This window comes from Mesoplodon densirostris, chromosome 5 (genome assembly GCF_025265405.1).
Source record: "Mesoplodon densirostris isolate mMesDen1 chromosome 5, mMesDen1 primary haplotype, whole genome shotgun sequence".
Taxonomy (NCBI): domain Eukaryota; kingdom Metazoa; phylum Chordata; class Mammalia; order Artiodactyla; family Ziphiidae; genus Mesoplodon; species Mesoplodon densirostris.
The window spans coordinates 359271-373345 of NC_082665.1; the positions used below are offsets into that span (position 1 = coordinate 359271).

General features: G+C 49.7%; 1 protein-coding gene across 5 annotated transcripts in view; it reads right to left on the reverse strand.

Moving 5' to 3' along the window:
• PCNT (pericentrin) overlaps positions 1 to 14075 on the reverse strand; it is a 105559-nt gene that overhangs the window by 56654 nt on the left and 34830 nt on the right. For 3 of the 5 annotated variants that reach the window (XM_060100305.1, XM_060100302.1, XM_060100300.1), the window contains 4 exons: positions 12314 to 12442; positions 9061 to 9207; positions 3550 to 3701; positions 1395 to 1854 (listed from right to left, as the gene is read on the reverse strand). In XM_060100305.1, the coding sequence (XP_059956288.1) occupies positions 1395 to 1854; positions 3550 to 3701; positions 9061 to 9207; positions 12314 to 12442 (888 nt within the window). The remainder of the gene's footprint in view (positions 1 to 1394; positions 1855 to 3549; positions 3702 to 9060; positions 9208 to 12313; positions 12443 to 14075) is intronic. The other 2 variants (XM_060100303.1, XM_060100301.1) reach the window with 2 other exon arrangements.

A 14075-nucleotide genomic window follows, 5' to 3' on the forward strand; every position in this document is an offset into this window, starting at 1 on the left:
AGGATGGGGAAAGGCTCCTGGGCCATCACCACACCGGGCAGGGGACCTGACGCGACCCTCCCTCCCCAGGTCGGACACCATGGGACGCCGCCCTTCCCAGGCACAGCCCGGGGCCCCAACCTCACCTTCCTCCCGAGCTCCCCTGGTGGGCATGTCCGGGCTGAAGCCCCCAGGCCACCCACAGGCTGGAGGGCCCAGATTAATCTCTGAATTCAAAACGCCTACACCCAGCTGTCCTGACCGACAACCCAGCACCTGGCCCGGGCCCCCTCAGCCTCCCCCTGCGTGTAACCGACTCTGACCCTTCTGGGCCCATCAGCCTCTAAGGAAACTTGCTGGTTTCACCTTGAAAACCGCCCTGGTGCCGCCGCTCCTCACGCCCCGCCATGGGCCGCCCGTCCGGGTTCTCGGCTGCCGCTGCCCCCTCCCGGCAGCCAGTGGTCCTCGGGCAGCCCCACCACTGACCCCGATCTGCACAGGGGCTCCTCGCTCCCCTCTGGCCGCTGCCCTGTGTCAATTCCCACCTCCCTCCCCTGCTTCCCCGCTTACACACCCAGGTGCCCCTGCAGAGCACACAGTGGGGGCAGTGGGGACGCAGGGCCGCGGGCCAGGTCAGACTGCAGACCGGACGGCGTCTGTTCCTTAACTGCGCTTGGGGACAATCAAAAGCACCTGATTATTTATCATCAGATGCTCCCCAACTCTGTCCGGTTTCTGAGAGAAGATGGGACGAAACCAGAGGAGAAACTTCAGAGCTCGACACTGTGGCTCTACCTGCATTCGCGTCTCAATATTTCTGAGACGTGAACAGCGATGCTTCATGTGAAAATGCTTACTTTTTAACTGGGCAACTTTGGGAAAAGGCTCTCTATTGCTTTCCAAGTTTTCCTACTTAATGTCTGTGCTAATTGTCTGAAACATTCTAAAAGGTTAACAAATTGCTGTCTTCAGTAATAATCTCTAAACATAAGTGTATTCAACACGGAATTAGAATGGTGTACAAGGTGCAGTAAAAGAGGCTGAACACACATGATCTAAATTAAGTGCACTGAGGTTTTACTTTTCATTCACAGCAAGCCTACTTCCCCAAGAATTTCGGCTCAGAAAAGACTCCTATTTGAGGAAAACATGTGGGTGAACCTCCCTGGGAGTAACAGGCTCAGGACGACACCCGGCAGAGGAGAGAAAGAAACCAGACCCGCCTGGAGAGCGAAAACCTCCTGCCTCGCCCACAGGGTCTGGTGGAGGATCAGAAACCCTGACTGCCCAGCACCCGGCAGGCACCTGGGGCTGCGCTGTCACCGCCAGGCAGCCTCTGTCACCCACCAACCCCCCGCCCACTCCTTCAGCCTGTCACCCTCCTCTGCACAGGGGGCCGCGGGGCCGTGCCTCACCTGCCTGGTGGAGTCCAGGACCATCTCCAGGAGGCCGTCCACCGCCAGGCCCAGGCTCTGGTAGATCCTCCTGACGGGCCGCTCACACTCCAGCGTGCTTTCTGGGCTCATGAAGAAGCTCTCACAGACATGACTGCTAATCTCAGCCACTGACGACGTCTCGGCACACTCGGGCAATGCGCTGTCCAGCTCCGGCAGGGCCGCGTCGAGCCCGGGCCACACCTCGTCCAGTGCCGGGGCTACAAGCGAGCAGACACAGAAGCCGCACTGCCAGGAGGACCCCCGGCGCCCGGCCTGAGGGCTGCGGGCACAGGGCTGTCGGTGCTCACCTGCAGGCGGGCTCTCGTCCTCCAGGCAGAGCCCCACGCGCTCGCCGATGCGGCTCTTCAGGGCAACGGCGGCCCTGAGCGTCTCCCCAAACAGGCCCAGCAGCCTCCTCAGGGCATCCCGGAGAGCTCTCCTGAGAGGGGCACACGCGGGCAGCGTCAGCCAAGACCCCGCCCGGCTGACCGCACGCGAGCAGCACTGTGGGCGACCTAAGCGTCCCTCTCCTGGAGGCCTGCGCCCAGCCCAGCACCGGGGCTTCATCCAGGACCCCCCCGCAGCTTCTCTGCCCGCAGCGGCGCCCCCACAAGCTGCACAGACCCAGCCTGCCCCCCGGCACTCAGGAGCAGAGCTGGGCGCCGACGTGGCCCGAGGCCCCCGCCTCTCAGGAGACACCGGCTCGAACGCCCAGGTCACCCTTTGCCCACAGCTCACCAGCACGGGAAGGCGCCGTGTCTCCCCGTGTCTCTCTCTTGGGCCACACGAACACGGAGTTTGGGGTGTTTGGTTCCCCTAGGACAGGAGTCCTGTCTCTGAGCCGCATACTCCCAGACCAGCCCTTCCAGCTGGGGGGCATCGTCTGGGGCACGGTGACCCCTCCCAGGACATGGCTCCGGTGCCCACGAGACGTCAGGGTTTGGCCGCCACCATCCGCCCGTGGCTCACACCCCTCCCTCGGGCCCAGCACAGGGAAACGTCACTCAAGACACGGGAAGAGCCGCCCCTCGGGAAGCTGACACCCCAGGTCAGGGCCAGAGATGGTGAGAAAGGGACGCGGGGATGTGAGGGGCGGGGGCAGGTGGGGGCAGACTGCAAACGGCGGGCCCAACAGCCCCTGCTGCTGCCCAGGCCCCTCGGAGTGAGCGTGCGGGGAGGGCGTAAGGACCACCCCCAGACGGGCTCAGGCAGGCGGTGTCTGCTTTGCTCTGAGAGAAAACGCCAGAAGGTCCCAGCGCCCCCACCTTGGGCCCCGTCCAGACCATGCCGACCCCTGGTCCCTGAGGAGCCTCATGAATGCCAAACACTCGTGGGTGTCGGGGCATCTCACCTGCCGGGCACGCCCCCCGAACGCCTCGGGGCCTTTGCTCTCTGCCAGCCCCCCGAGGGCAGGGCCAGGCCTGACACGTCCTGCCCTGCACTCCCCTCATCGAGCTGCAAGGCAGCTGGGCACAGCACGCAAGGTCCTCACAAAGATAATGAAGCCATGAAAGAATGAACGGAGAGACCGAGCCCACGTGAGCAGCACCTGCCCTCCGCACAGCAGCCCTCCCCCGTCTCCTCTGACCCTCAGCGCTGCATACACGGTAGCGCCGCAGTGCTGAGGACAAGGGTCCAGGGGCAGCGGGGACCCCAGACCAGCAGGACCACGAGATACCGGCAGGGACAGGCCAAGGGATGCACAAAGGGGCCCAGAGAGGCTGGCCAGTGAGCTGCACCTTCCCGGGCAATGCTGAGCCAATGGCCCCGAGAGGCAAAGACGAGAGCGTCTCCCGACATCAGGCAAACACAACTGAACGGCTCACTCCAGAACCACACGAGAAGCAGAGCCAAAACCTGCCTAGTGCCAGGTGGGACACTATTTCCTAAATGAGACTCCCAAACAAACAAGAAAAGGGACGGGTCAGTAACTGCCTTCATAGCAGTATCAAATCCTGTAACCTGGCAAAATGGGAAGGTTTGGCAGAGCGAGGTGGTGGGTATGTGGGTGCCACGACTCAGCGCTCATCTTGAAGTTTAAGACCCTCCTGGACGAGAGGACCACGCAGCACAGGGTCCCATCTGCCAGGTGCCAACATGCACTCCAACCCAAGAAGCAGAGGCGGCCACTGACCTCTCGCCGTGGGACAGGTCGATGTCGGACTTGAGCATTGAGATGAGAGTTGTGCCCTCCTGGTTCTCCCTTTCCCGCCTTTGCTGAAGCCTCTCCAGTTCGGAATGGCGCTCTTCTATTTCGCGACTTAAGGATAAAATCTGGTCTTTTAGCTGTTGAAGAAAAATTGTTAAAGCTTTAGTTAAGACAGTTTAGTTAAAAGTAAGTTTCTGTAAGGAACTTTCTTTATCCAAGAGCAGGTCTGGGGTTTGTGGGATGGAGAAAACGGATGATGAGACACCAGCGTGGGGCCCATAAAGCACACAAAACACAGGCCAGAGGGAAAAGAAGGGTGTAATTTTGAAACCAATTTACTGAAGAGAACAAAAGGAACAGAAAACAGTTTCAATGCTGTGCATGGAGGGAACTTGGGAAAAAACTGTGTCTCCTATAAACCCCTGGGCCATATAGGTCGCTGGTAAAATGAAAGAAAATGGAATAAGTAAACAGAGAATGGCAAGTTTCAAGATGGCAAACAATGACCAAAAAATGAACAAAAGAGACATAGAAGATGAACTGCATGCCCGGACGGCTCAAGGCTGGGGCGCCCCAGATGCCAGGGTGGGGCTGGTGGACGGCAGACCCTTCCCTCTGCTGGTCCTGCTCCCTCATCTGCATTCCTATCAAATCCTTCTCCACTTACAATGGGGTTACATCCCAATACACCCATCCTAAACTGCAAATACCATACATCGAAAATGCATTTAAGACCTCCCTGGTGGCACAGTGGTTAAGAATCCGCCTGCCAATGCAGGGGACGTGGGTTCGAGAACTGGTCCGGGAAGATCCCACATGCCACGGAGCAACTAAGCCCGTGAGCCACAACTACTGAGCCTGCGCTCTAGAGCCCGTGAGCCACAATTACTGAGCCCGCAAGCCACAACTACAGAAGCCTGTGTGCCTAGAGCCCGCACTCCACAACAAAAGAAGCCGCTGCAATGAGAAGCCCATGCATTGCAACGAAAGTGTAGCCCCCGCTCACTGCAACTAGAGAAAGCCCACGCACAGCAACGAAGACCCAACGCAGCCAAAAATAAATAATTAATGTTTTAAAAAAAAGAAATGTATTTAATACACCTGTGATTGAAAAGGGTCACCTGCCATATCAGTAAACAAAGGATGTTGCAGCCATCAGGCCACCACAGCCGCCCGGACAGTGAGCCCTGAGCGGGCTCAGCATGGGAAAGCACAGGATACTGGACCCAGGTAGAGGAGATGCAGATCAAAAAATGATTTCAGTGAGCCCAGACTTTGCTTCTTCCCATATATAGAAAAGCACTAAATTCATTAACTTGAGATGCCTGGTTTCTTTAATTAATAGTAATCTGGAAAGGAATAGCAGAGTGGCCGTCTGTCTTGGTCCAGAATGGCTGTCAGCACATCAGTCATTCACCTTTCTGGTCGTGTGGCTGACGGGGAGCTGTGGCTGCCCTGCCCAGCGTCACAGGAGAGAACTGGACCACATATCACTGGCCCAGGAAAAGATAAAAATCCAAAATTCAACATTCAAAGTACTGTTTCTATTGAATGTACACTGCTTTCACACCATCGTAAGTCAAAAAATCCTTCCTAAGTCAAACGACTGTAAGTCAGGGACTGTCTGTACTCAATAAGGTAATAGAGTTAATTCATCAATGAAGAACGTTTGTTCATCAAAAGATGACAAAAGGGAAAAAAAACCCACAAATTAGAAGAAATCCAGAAATACAAAAAAAACCTTCCCTAAATCAGTAAGAAAAAGACAAACAACTCTTTTAAATAGAAAAATGGCCAAAGATACAAAAAGGCGTTCCACAGAAAGGGAAACACAAATGGATCACAAACACAGTAACAGATGCGCATCTTATCAGCAAATTAAGACCACCAAGAGACACCGTTCCGTTGCCACAAAATTGGCAAAAATTAAAAAGCAAGAACATTCCAGGAGAGGATGTGGAGTAACAGGAGCTCAAGTGCACGACTGCTGGAACTGCCCAGAAACAGCCTTGGGCTTACCCAGCAGAGGCAGAACCCCACAACCTGGACACGCACTTCTAGGTTTAAGAAGCTCCTGCACATCTGGAGTAAGAGGTGTGTGTAGGAAACTCAGGGCAGCTTTATTCATAATGGCAGAAAGACAGAAACAAGCCCAAGTCCACCGATGAGCACACACGCAACGGCTGCCACTCGGCGGCTTGGACAGCGGGTATGGCCCCACCAGCGCCGTCTGTGAACCTCCAGTCAACACGGAACCCTTGTGAAGGCCGGAAAGGGCTGAGGCTCAACAGCAGAGTGTCCAGGAATAAACACATCAGTGAGCAAGAAACCTGTAACAATCAGAAGGGTGGCTGCCTCGGCGGGGGGCAGGGGGCGGGGGGGTCTCCTGAGGTGCTTCACGTGGGTGGTGGGACACCATCCTTACTCCACAGTATTACTTTAACCGAACATGTACATGGTAAGGACACCTGTAAGATGATTTCACAGTGGAAACAGCTTCCCGCAGAGTCTGGTTTCCTGAAGGGTCGTGCGCCCTGCTCCGACCGGGGAGCCTCCGGGCAGCGGACGCACAGCGCGGCCCACTGGCCCAGCGGAGCCTCCTGCTGTCCACCTCCACGCGCCCGCACGGGGGCCTCCCCCACTCCTGGCGCCTCTCAGTCTTTCCCCCCCACCTTCTCGCACACTCCTGCCATCAAGCAACCATCCCCCCTTTTAAAAGTAAATAGCTATGTATGTTACAATTTCTCTCTTAATTCAGAATTTAACATTTCTTTTTAGCTGTACTAATACTTTTATTAGGACTGTTATTGTTTCTGGTCCTTGAGGTATAAAATCGCAGAGGCTTTGAATGGTGTATCTCTAACCCTATTTTGCCCAAAAGCCAGGTTAATTTTAGTATTTTGTATAGAATAAGTTTTTTTAAGAATGCATATCATGTATCAGCAGAAATGCCTGGTATACTGAAGAACAAGCTTAAGAAATACTTCGAAAGGCTCGTTCTTCCTCATGGAACCCCCTCCTGCCTCAGCCCTGGTGCTGTCCTTGCTCCCCTGCACGTGCCCCCCTACCCTCCTGCCTTCTCGTGGCTGGGCTCCCAGCACAGGAGGGGCCTCTGCAGCCAGGAACATGCCCCTTGACGGGCAGCTAATGACTGGCCTCCACAGATACATGCTGCCCTGAATCTGGCTGGGAGTGACTTTGACATCTTTGGTACCAAATTAAGTCAGACACATCCATGTGCAGCGTTTACAGTCAGAAGGCCTGGCCCCACCACTTGGCAGCCATGGACTTTGAGCAAATTAACAGAACCTCTCCTGGGTCTCAGTGTCCTGAGAGGGAGAGAGCTGCATAGAAATGAGAAAATTCTACACCTAATGTGCTTAGCGCGGTGCCTGCACATATTCATAAGAAAACTGTGCCTCCAGTGTGTGAATAAGTTCAAATCCAGTGACCCTGTATGATGATAACGTCACAGAAAGCAGCAGTGCTCTTACGACTCTGAAAGGTCACACAGTGGGACTATCTCTAAAAATAGTATAAATACACATCTGTATTTTCAATACTAATAATAATGAAAAAAGCCCAATTCAAAAACTGTCAAGGACCTCAGCCATAAAAAAGAATGAAATAATGCCATTTGCAGCAACAGGGATGGACCTACAGAGTATTATGCTTAGTGAAATAAGTCGGACAGAGAAAGAAAAATACCGTATGATATCACTTATATGTGGAATCTAAGAAAATGATACAAATGAACTTATTTACAAAACAGAAATAGACTCTCAGACATGGAGATATATTAGGAGTTAGGTATTAATATGTACACACTACAGTATATAAGATAGATAACCAAAAAGGACCTACTGTATAGCACAGAAAACTACATTCATTATCTTGTAATTACCTATAAGGGAAAAGAATCTGAAAAAGTATATACATACACTTTATATATATATACACACACACATATGTGTATATATATATATATATATATATATATATATATATATATATATATATAACTCAGTTACTTTGCTATACAGTTGAAACTAACACAACATTGTAAATTAACTGTACTTCAATAGAAAAAAATTGTCAAGGACCTGAACAGACAAAAATGGCCAACAAACCCATGAAAAGATGTCCAACATCACCAGTCATTAGGGAAATGCAAAAAAAACCAAGATATCACCTCACATGCATTATGGTGGTTATCATTTTAAAAAATGAAAAACAACAAGTATTGATAAGAATGTGGAAAAATTGGAGCACTTGTGCACTATTGGTGGAAATGCACAATGCCACAGCTGCTGTGGAAAACAGTTTAGCAGTTCCTCAAAAAGTTAAACACAGAATTATCATATGACCCATCAACTCTGTTGTTAGATATATACCCCAAAAAGCAAAAGCAGGGACTGAAGTAAATACTTGAACCCCAATGTTCACAGCAGCGTTATGCACAACAGCCAAAAGGAAGAGACGACCATGAACAGATGTCCATCAACAGATGAACAGATAAACAAAATATGGTGTCTATATACAATGGAATAATATTTGTTAGCCATAAAAAGCCATGAATGTTGATACACGCACAACATAGATGGACCTTGAGGACATTATACTAAGTGAAATAAGTCAAACACAAAAGAACATATATTGTATGATTCCTCTGAAATGAAATCCCTCGAGGAGTCAAATTCACAAAGGCAGAAAGTACAGTGGTGGGTACCAGGGCAGGGTGGAGGGGGATGGGAGTTGTATTTTTTTGTGTGTGTGTGGTATGTGGGCCTCTCACTGTTGTGGCCTCTCCCATTGCGGAGCACAGGCTCCGGACACGCAGGCTCAAGGGCCATGGCTCACGGGCCCAGCTGCTCCAAGGCATGTGGGATCCTCCCAGACTGGGGCACGAACCCATGTCCCCCGCGTCGGCAGGCGGACTCTCAACCACTGCGCCACCAGAGAAGCCCTTTTTTTTAAAATTAATTTATTTTTGGCTGCATTACGGTCTTTGTTGCTGCATGCGGGCTTTCTCTAGTTGTGGCGAGTTGTGGTGCACGGGCTTCTCATTGAGGTGGCTTCTCTTGTTGCGGAGCACAAGCTCTAGGCGTGTGGGCTTCAGTAGTTGTGGCAAACGGGCTCAGCAGTTGTGGCTCGCAGGCTCTAGAGTGTAGGCTCAGTAGTTACAGCACACGGGCATAGTTGCTCCGCGGCATGTGGGATCTTCCCAGACCAGGGATCGACCTCGTGTCCCTTGCATTGGCAGGCGGACTCTTAACCACTACGCCACCAGGGAAGCCCAGGAATTTTTAATGAGGGCAGAGCTTCTAATTGGGATGATGAACAAGTTTGGGAAATGGACAGTGGCGATACTTGCACAATACTGTGAATGTGGTTAATGTCACTATAACTGTACACTTAAAATGGTAAATATTATGTTATGCACATTTTACCATACACAAAAGAAGAATTAACAAAGAAAAGATGCACCCCACGTACCTGCAGAATTTGGTTATTCTTCTCCTGAAGCTGCAGAGACAAAGACTCTTTCTCTTTTTGGTGAAGAGACTGTGCCTGCTCACGCTCAAGTTTATGTATCGCCTCTTTTTCATGCAAAGCAGCTTTCTTTTCACTTTCAAATTCACCCTGTACAAAAGTATATTATTAACAACAACGAAAGATGCCTTTAAGTTATAAAATTATCCTTGCTCCATTTTGCTGCTGTTCACTAGAATTTAGTTCATTCAACAAATATTCATTGATTCCGTATTCTGTGCCAAGAACAATGATCAAAAAGGCCAAGGCCACTATCCCCAGTGAACATGCGTTCAAATGTGCTTATCATATAGAATACAAAAGAAACAGCCTGCTACCTTTCCCAATGGCCACATTAAGAAATTCTCCATCATCAGGGTATCATGACCCTCAAAATCCAAGATATTTAGAAACCTAACTTCCTCTGGTTTTAAAAAATAAACCCTGTTTCCTCTTAAATAATAAAAAATATTTTAATAATGTTCACCTAATGAATTAAAATACATTAATGAAATAAGCTTTTTTAAAAAAATACAGAGATAGCATTTCCAGAATGGCAGAATAAGGACCTCCAAAAATCCACTCCTCTACAAGAGCACCGAGAACACTGGCAAAAACTGTCAAAATCAACTTTTTCATAGCTCTGGAAATTAAAGTGTTTATTAAAAACAAAGGCTGAGTCGCCATCAGAACAGGAAGCTTTGGATGTTTGAACCTGCCCTAATCCCATCACTCCAGTCTCTGGGATAGCCTTGAAAATGCAGCCCAGGGAATTCCCTGGTGGTCCAGTGGTTAAGACCATTTCAAGCTTTCACTGCTGTGGGCCCCAGGGTTCAACCAGGGTTCAATCTGTGATCCGGGAACCCGCCAAAAAAAAAAAAAAAAGAAAGAAAATGCAGCCCAGCAACCATGGGGGGAGGAGGAGAAGAATGGGTTGCACCAAAGCACCACCACCAACTGTCACTAACTGACCTGTCTGGCAGCTCACTGAAGAGCTGCATTCTCAAAGCTGGTTTTTTATCGGATCTGATTCAGAGCTCACCTCAACAATCCTGTGCCCAAGCCATTTGGCAAAAACAATTAGCAGCAACTGTTTAACATCTCAGTGGCCTGAGGCAGTGATAACAATTGGAGCTAATAAGAGGCTGATCAAAAAACTTAAAAGGAAGTGAAAGCTAAGGCAGAGATGTATACTGCCTGCCACAGCATTGAAGGCATGCCCCAACCAGTGCCCCACAATAAAGAGATAAAATTATGAAATGAAACCAAATAGATATTCTGAAGCTGAAAAGCACAATTACTGAAATAAAAGTTTCACTAGAGGGACTCAACAGCAGATTCAAGTGGGTAGAAGAATCAGTAAACACGAAGATAGGTCAAATGAGATTATTCATTATGGGGAACAAAAAAAAAAGAAAAAAAGAAAAAAGAAATAAAGTAAGTAGGCTCACAGGCCTCCAGGACATCCTCAAAGACCAACATACACATCATGCGAGTCCCAGAGGAAAGGACAAAGGGAACAGGGCAAAAGAATACTTGAAGATAACATGCCTAAAAACTTTGCAAATTTGATGAAAAATATTAATCTATATATAGAAGCTCAACAAACTCCAAGTAGGATAAACTCAGAGATCCACACCTGGACACATCATAATCAAACTGCTGAGAGACAAAGAAAATCTAGAAAGCGGCAAGAAGCAAGTAATTTATTTTGTCTTTTATATTTATGTGTATAGCTTGTAATTCTTTTTTCTATGTGATTTAGAAGACAAATGCATAAAGAACGAGCATAAATTGCATACAGATGTTCTTTGTATGACAATATTAGCACAAAGGAGGGAGGAAGGAAGGAAGGAAGAAAGGAAGGAAGCTATATCGAAGAATAATTTTGTGAACTATTAAAATTAAGTTGGTATTAATCTGAACCATATTGTTATAAAATGTTCAATGTAATGCCCAGGGCAGGCACTAAAAAAATTAAAAGCAAACAAAAAAACAAAAAACAAAACAAAAACAAAAATCAAAAAAATATAGAAAAATAAACATCAAGGAAATCAAAGCAAAAGAAGTCAGTAATGGAGATTTAGAGGAACAAAACAGTAGATATATAGAAAGCAAACAGCAAGTACTGACACACCCTACAACATATATGAACCTAGAAAACATTATTCTAAGTGAAAGAAGCCACGCACAAAAGGCCACATTTTGTATGATTCGATTTCTATAAAATGTTCAGAAAAGGCAACTCTACAGAAGCGGAGAGCAGATCAGTGGTTGCCAGGGGCTGGGGGAGGGAAGAGACTGCTAACGGGTGGGGGTTTCTTTTGTGGTGATGTAAATGTTCTGGAATTAGACAGCAATAAGAGTTGTACAACTTTGTGAATACACGGCAGACCACCAAACTGTATATTTCAAAAAGAGTGATTTTTATATGTGCATTATATCTCGATAAAGTTGTAATTAAAAACAAAACCAAACCACAGTAAAAATCATTGTGAGAAGTAGTGCTGAATGATCACTCATCCTGCGCAGACACCCTTCCGTGGCAACAGGCCCCTTGAAGCAAGAAAAGGCTTGACGTGGCCGCTGCTGAGTCACCAATGCAAGGCCATGAGCAAGGCTCAGATTTTCCCAGGCTTAAATACAGCCGGCTCTTTACCACGGGGTTGGACAGTATGGGTCCACTTACCCTTGGATTGTTTGTTTTGGGCCATGCTGAGCAGCATGGGGGATCTTGCCTCCCTGACCAGGGATCGAACCCGGGCCCCCTGCACTGGGAGCGTGGAGTCTTAGCCACTGGACCGCAGGGAAGCCCCACGGATTTTGTTTCAATGGTAAACACTACAGCACCACATGATCCGTGGCTGGTTGAACGTGCAGATGCACAGTAATGGCGGGTACGGAGGAGCCACGTGTGCCGAGGGCCAGCTGTCAATCACACGCAGATTCTCAACCGTGCAGAGGGCCGGCACGCTTAATTCCGTGTTGGTTAAGGGTCAACTATTTGATGACAATTTCTTAAAAGAAAAGGAATGCTAACTAGTCAACTTAATATAAAAATGAAAGAAAAAAAGTTGCCTTGAAAAATCTCAGTTTCTAAGACAATGAATATGTGTTTTAATTTTGCATATCAAAATTAATTTAGAATAAATTTTTCTTATTTACTTTGCAGGTGAGAAAGGATAGCAACGAAATAGATCACTCTTAACCCCAGTACCTTTAACTGTGTGATCTGCTGCTCCAGCAGCGCCTCTGACTGACACGTCAGCAGTTCAATCTCCTCTTGACAGCAGACCCGCTGCTTCTCCTTCTCCTCTTCCAGCTCCGCAGGAACCGACGTGCCCTGCTTGAGTGGGGAGGAAGGTCAACACTGGGCCTTGACCGTGTGCGTGGATCTGTGGTGAGGCTGGAGCTCAGCTTATTCCACATATTTTCACTGTGACGACATGCAGCAGTCAGGTTATAACTCATAGAAAACTTCAAGTCATTCTTTGTGGGCTCTGGATTCTCACCTCAGTCACAAGCATCAGAAAATGGGGTTTGCAGAGCACAACACTGAAACTATACTTTGAAGTTCTAGAGACCATTTCTCAATCAACACAGAACATTTTTATAAACTTCCTCTCCTGGAACAGGTTTAATTCAATCCTTTAAAACAAAGAATCAAGTGCAATTTCAAGTTAGGACATGTGGCAGTTTCCAAAGCCCTTTAACTGTCTCACCTGCACCACACAACCACTTCATGGGAAGGACGGGGTTCACCCAGATGGTTCACAGCCAGGAAGAAAGCTGCAGCCCTGACAGTAACCGGATTTGACCACGGATGCTGGCTCTGTGTCTGCCAACCACAAAATGCTAGTGAACAAGAACAAAACCCCGAATGCCAACGGGCACCACAGACCGGCAGGGCAAGGCCAAGGGAGAGGAGAACAAGCCACACTCTCTTTGCCCAAAAACAGACTTTAGGACACTGAAGGACGCTGGGAAAAATAAGAAAACATCAACACCCAAGAAGAGGCAAATCCCGCAAGGCACGTGATAAACAGGAACCCCAGTGCATGGACCGCCTCGGGCACCGCGCCCGGCACAGGCATCTGCACTCCTCCCTCTCAGCACCTTCGGCAAACAGGTCCTGAGGGCAGAACCCGCACACTCGCTGGCCTGTTAAATAAATGCTCTGGTTGACAGGTCGAATCGTAAGCACCTGCTTCTTGAAAAACTTGACTGAGCCACAGACCACATGCTTCAGGCAAAAATCTTTCACAGAAGCCAAATGTACACAAATAGATAAAAGTGAACGTGTGTTTGGGGTCAGCATCAGAGTCCAAGAGCGCCCCACACCCCAGCGTGCCTCGAGTCCCGGGGCCTGCAGGCTACACTGCACACGTGAGAGTCCGGGCCCGGGGGCTCAGGCTGCTCTTTCTGGCCACGGGGTCCTTCCAGGCCTTGGGGTCACTGCCCACCAAGAGAGAGGGCGGAGGGTGGGTGCCACACAGAGCTGTGGCTGGGAAGGAAGAACCAGCCCACCAATGCCAAGCGCCTGGTCGTCTGCCCAACTGAGGCTCCATGGGCCCCAGCACAGAGCGGACCTTGCTGCAGGAGCGGGGCCAAGCACAGGACTCGTTTCTCAGCCTCCACGGCCTCAGGGAGGGTTTCTAGGCAGCTGGCAGAGACATGCCAGGTCCAGCAAGACGTCCCAAACGCAGTCAGGAGCAGCGGACACACAGCGCCCCTCCCAGGCGCCCTGTGCGGGGGGGATCCCCCTAACCTGACACCTGCAAGGGTCAGTGGGGACACCGCGATCTGCTCTGCCCAGTGCGCCCCCAGGTCTGGAGCAGGACTTTGCAGAATGCACCAGGCTGAGGCCAGTGCAGCGGAGGACAGTCAGGGGAGGCCACAGACGGCATCACGCATTCAGCCCAGCGACCTGGACACCTCAGCACCCCCGGGCTGGCTGCGCGACCTCGGCCCCCGTGACT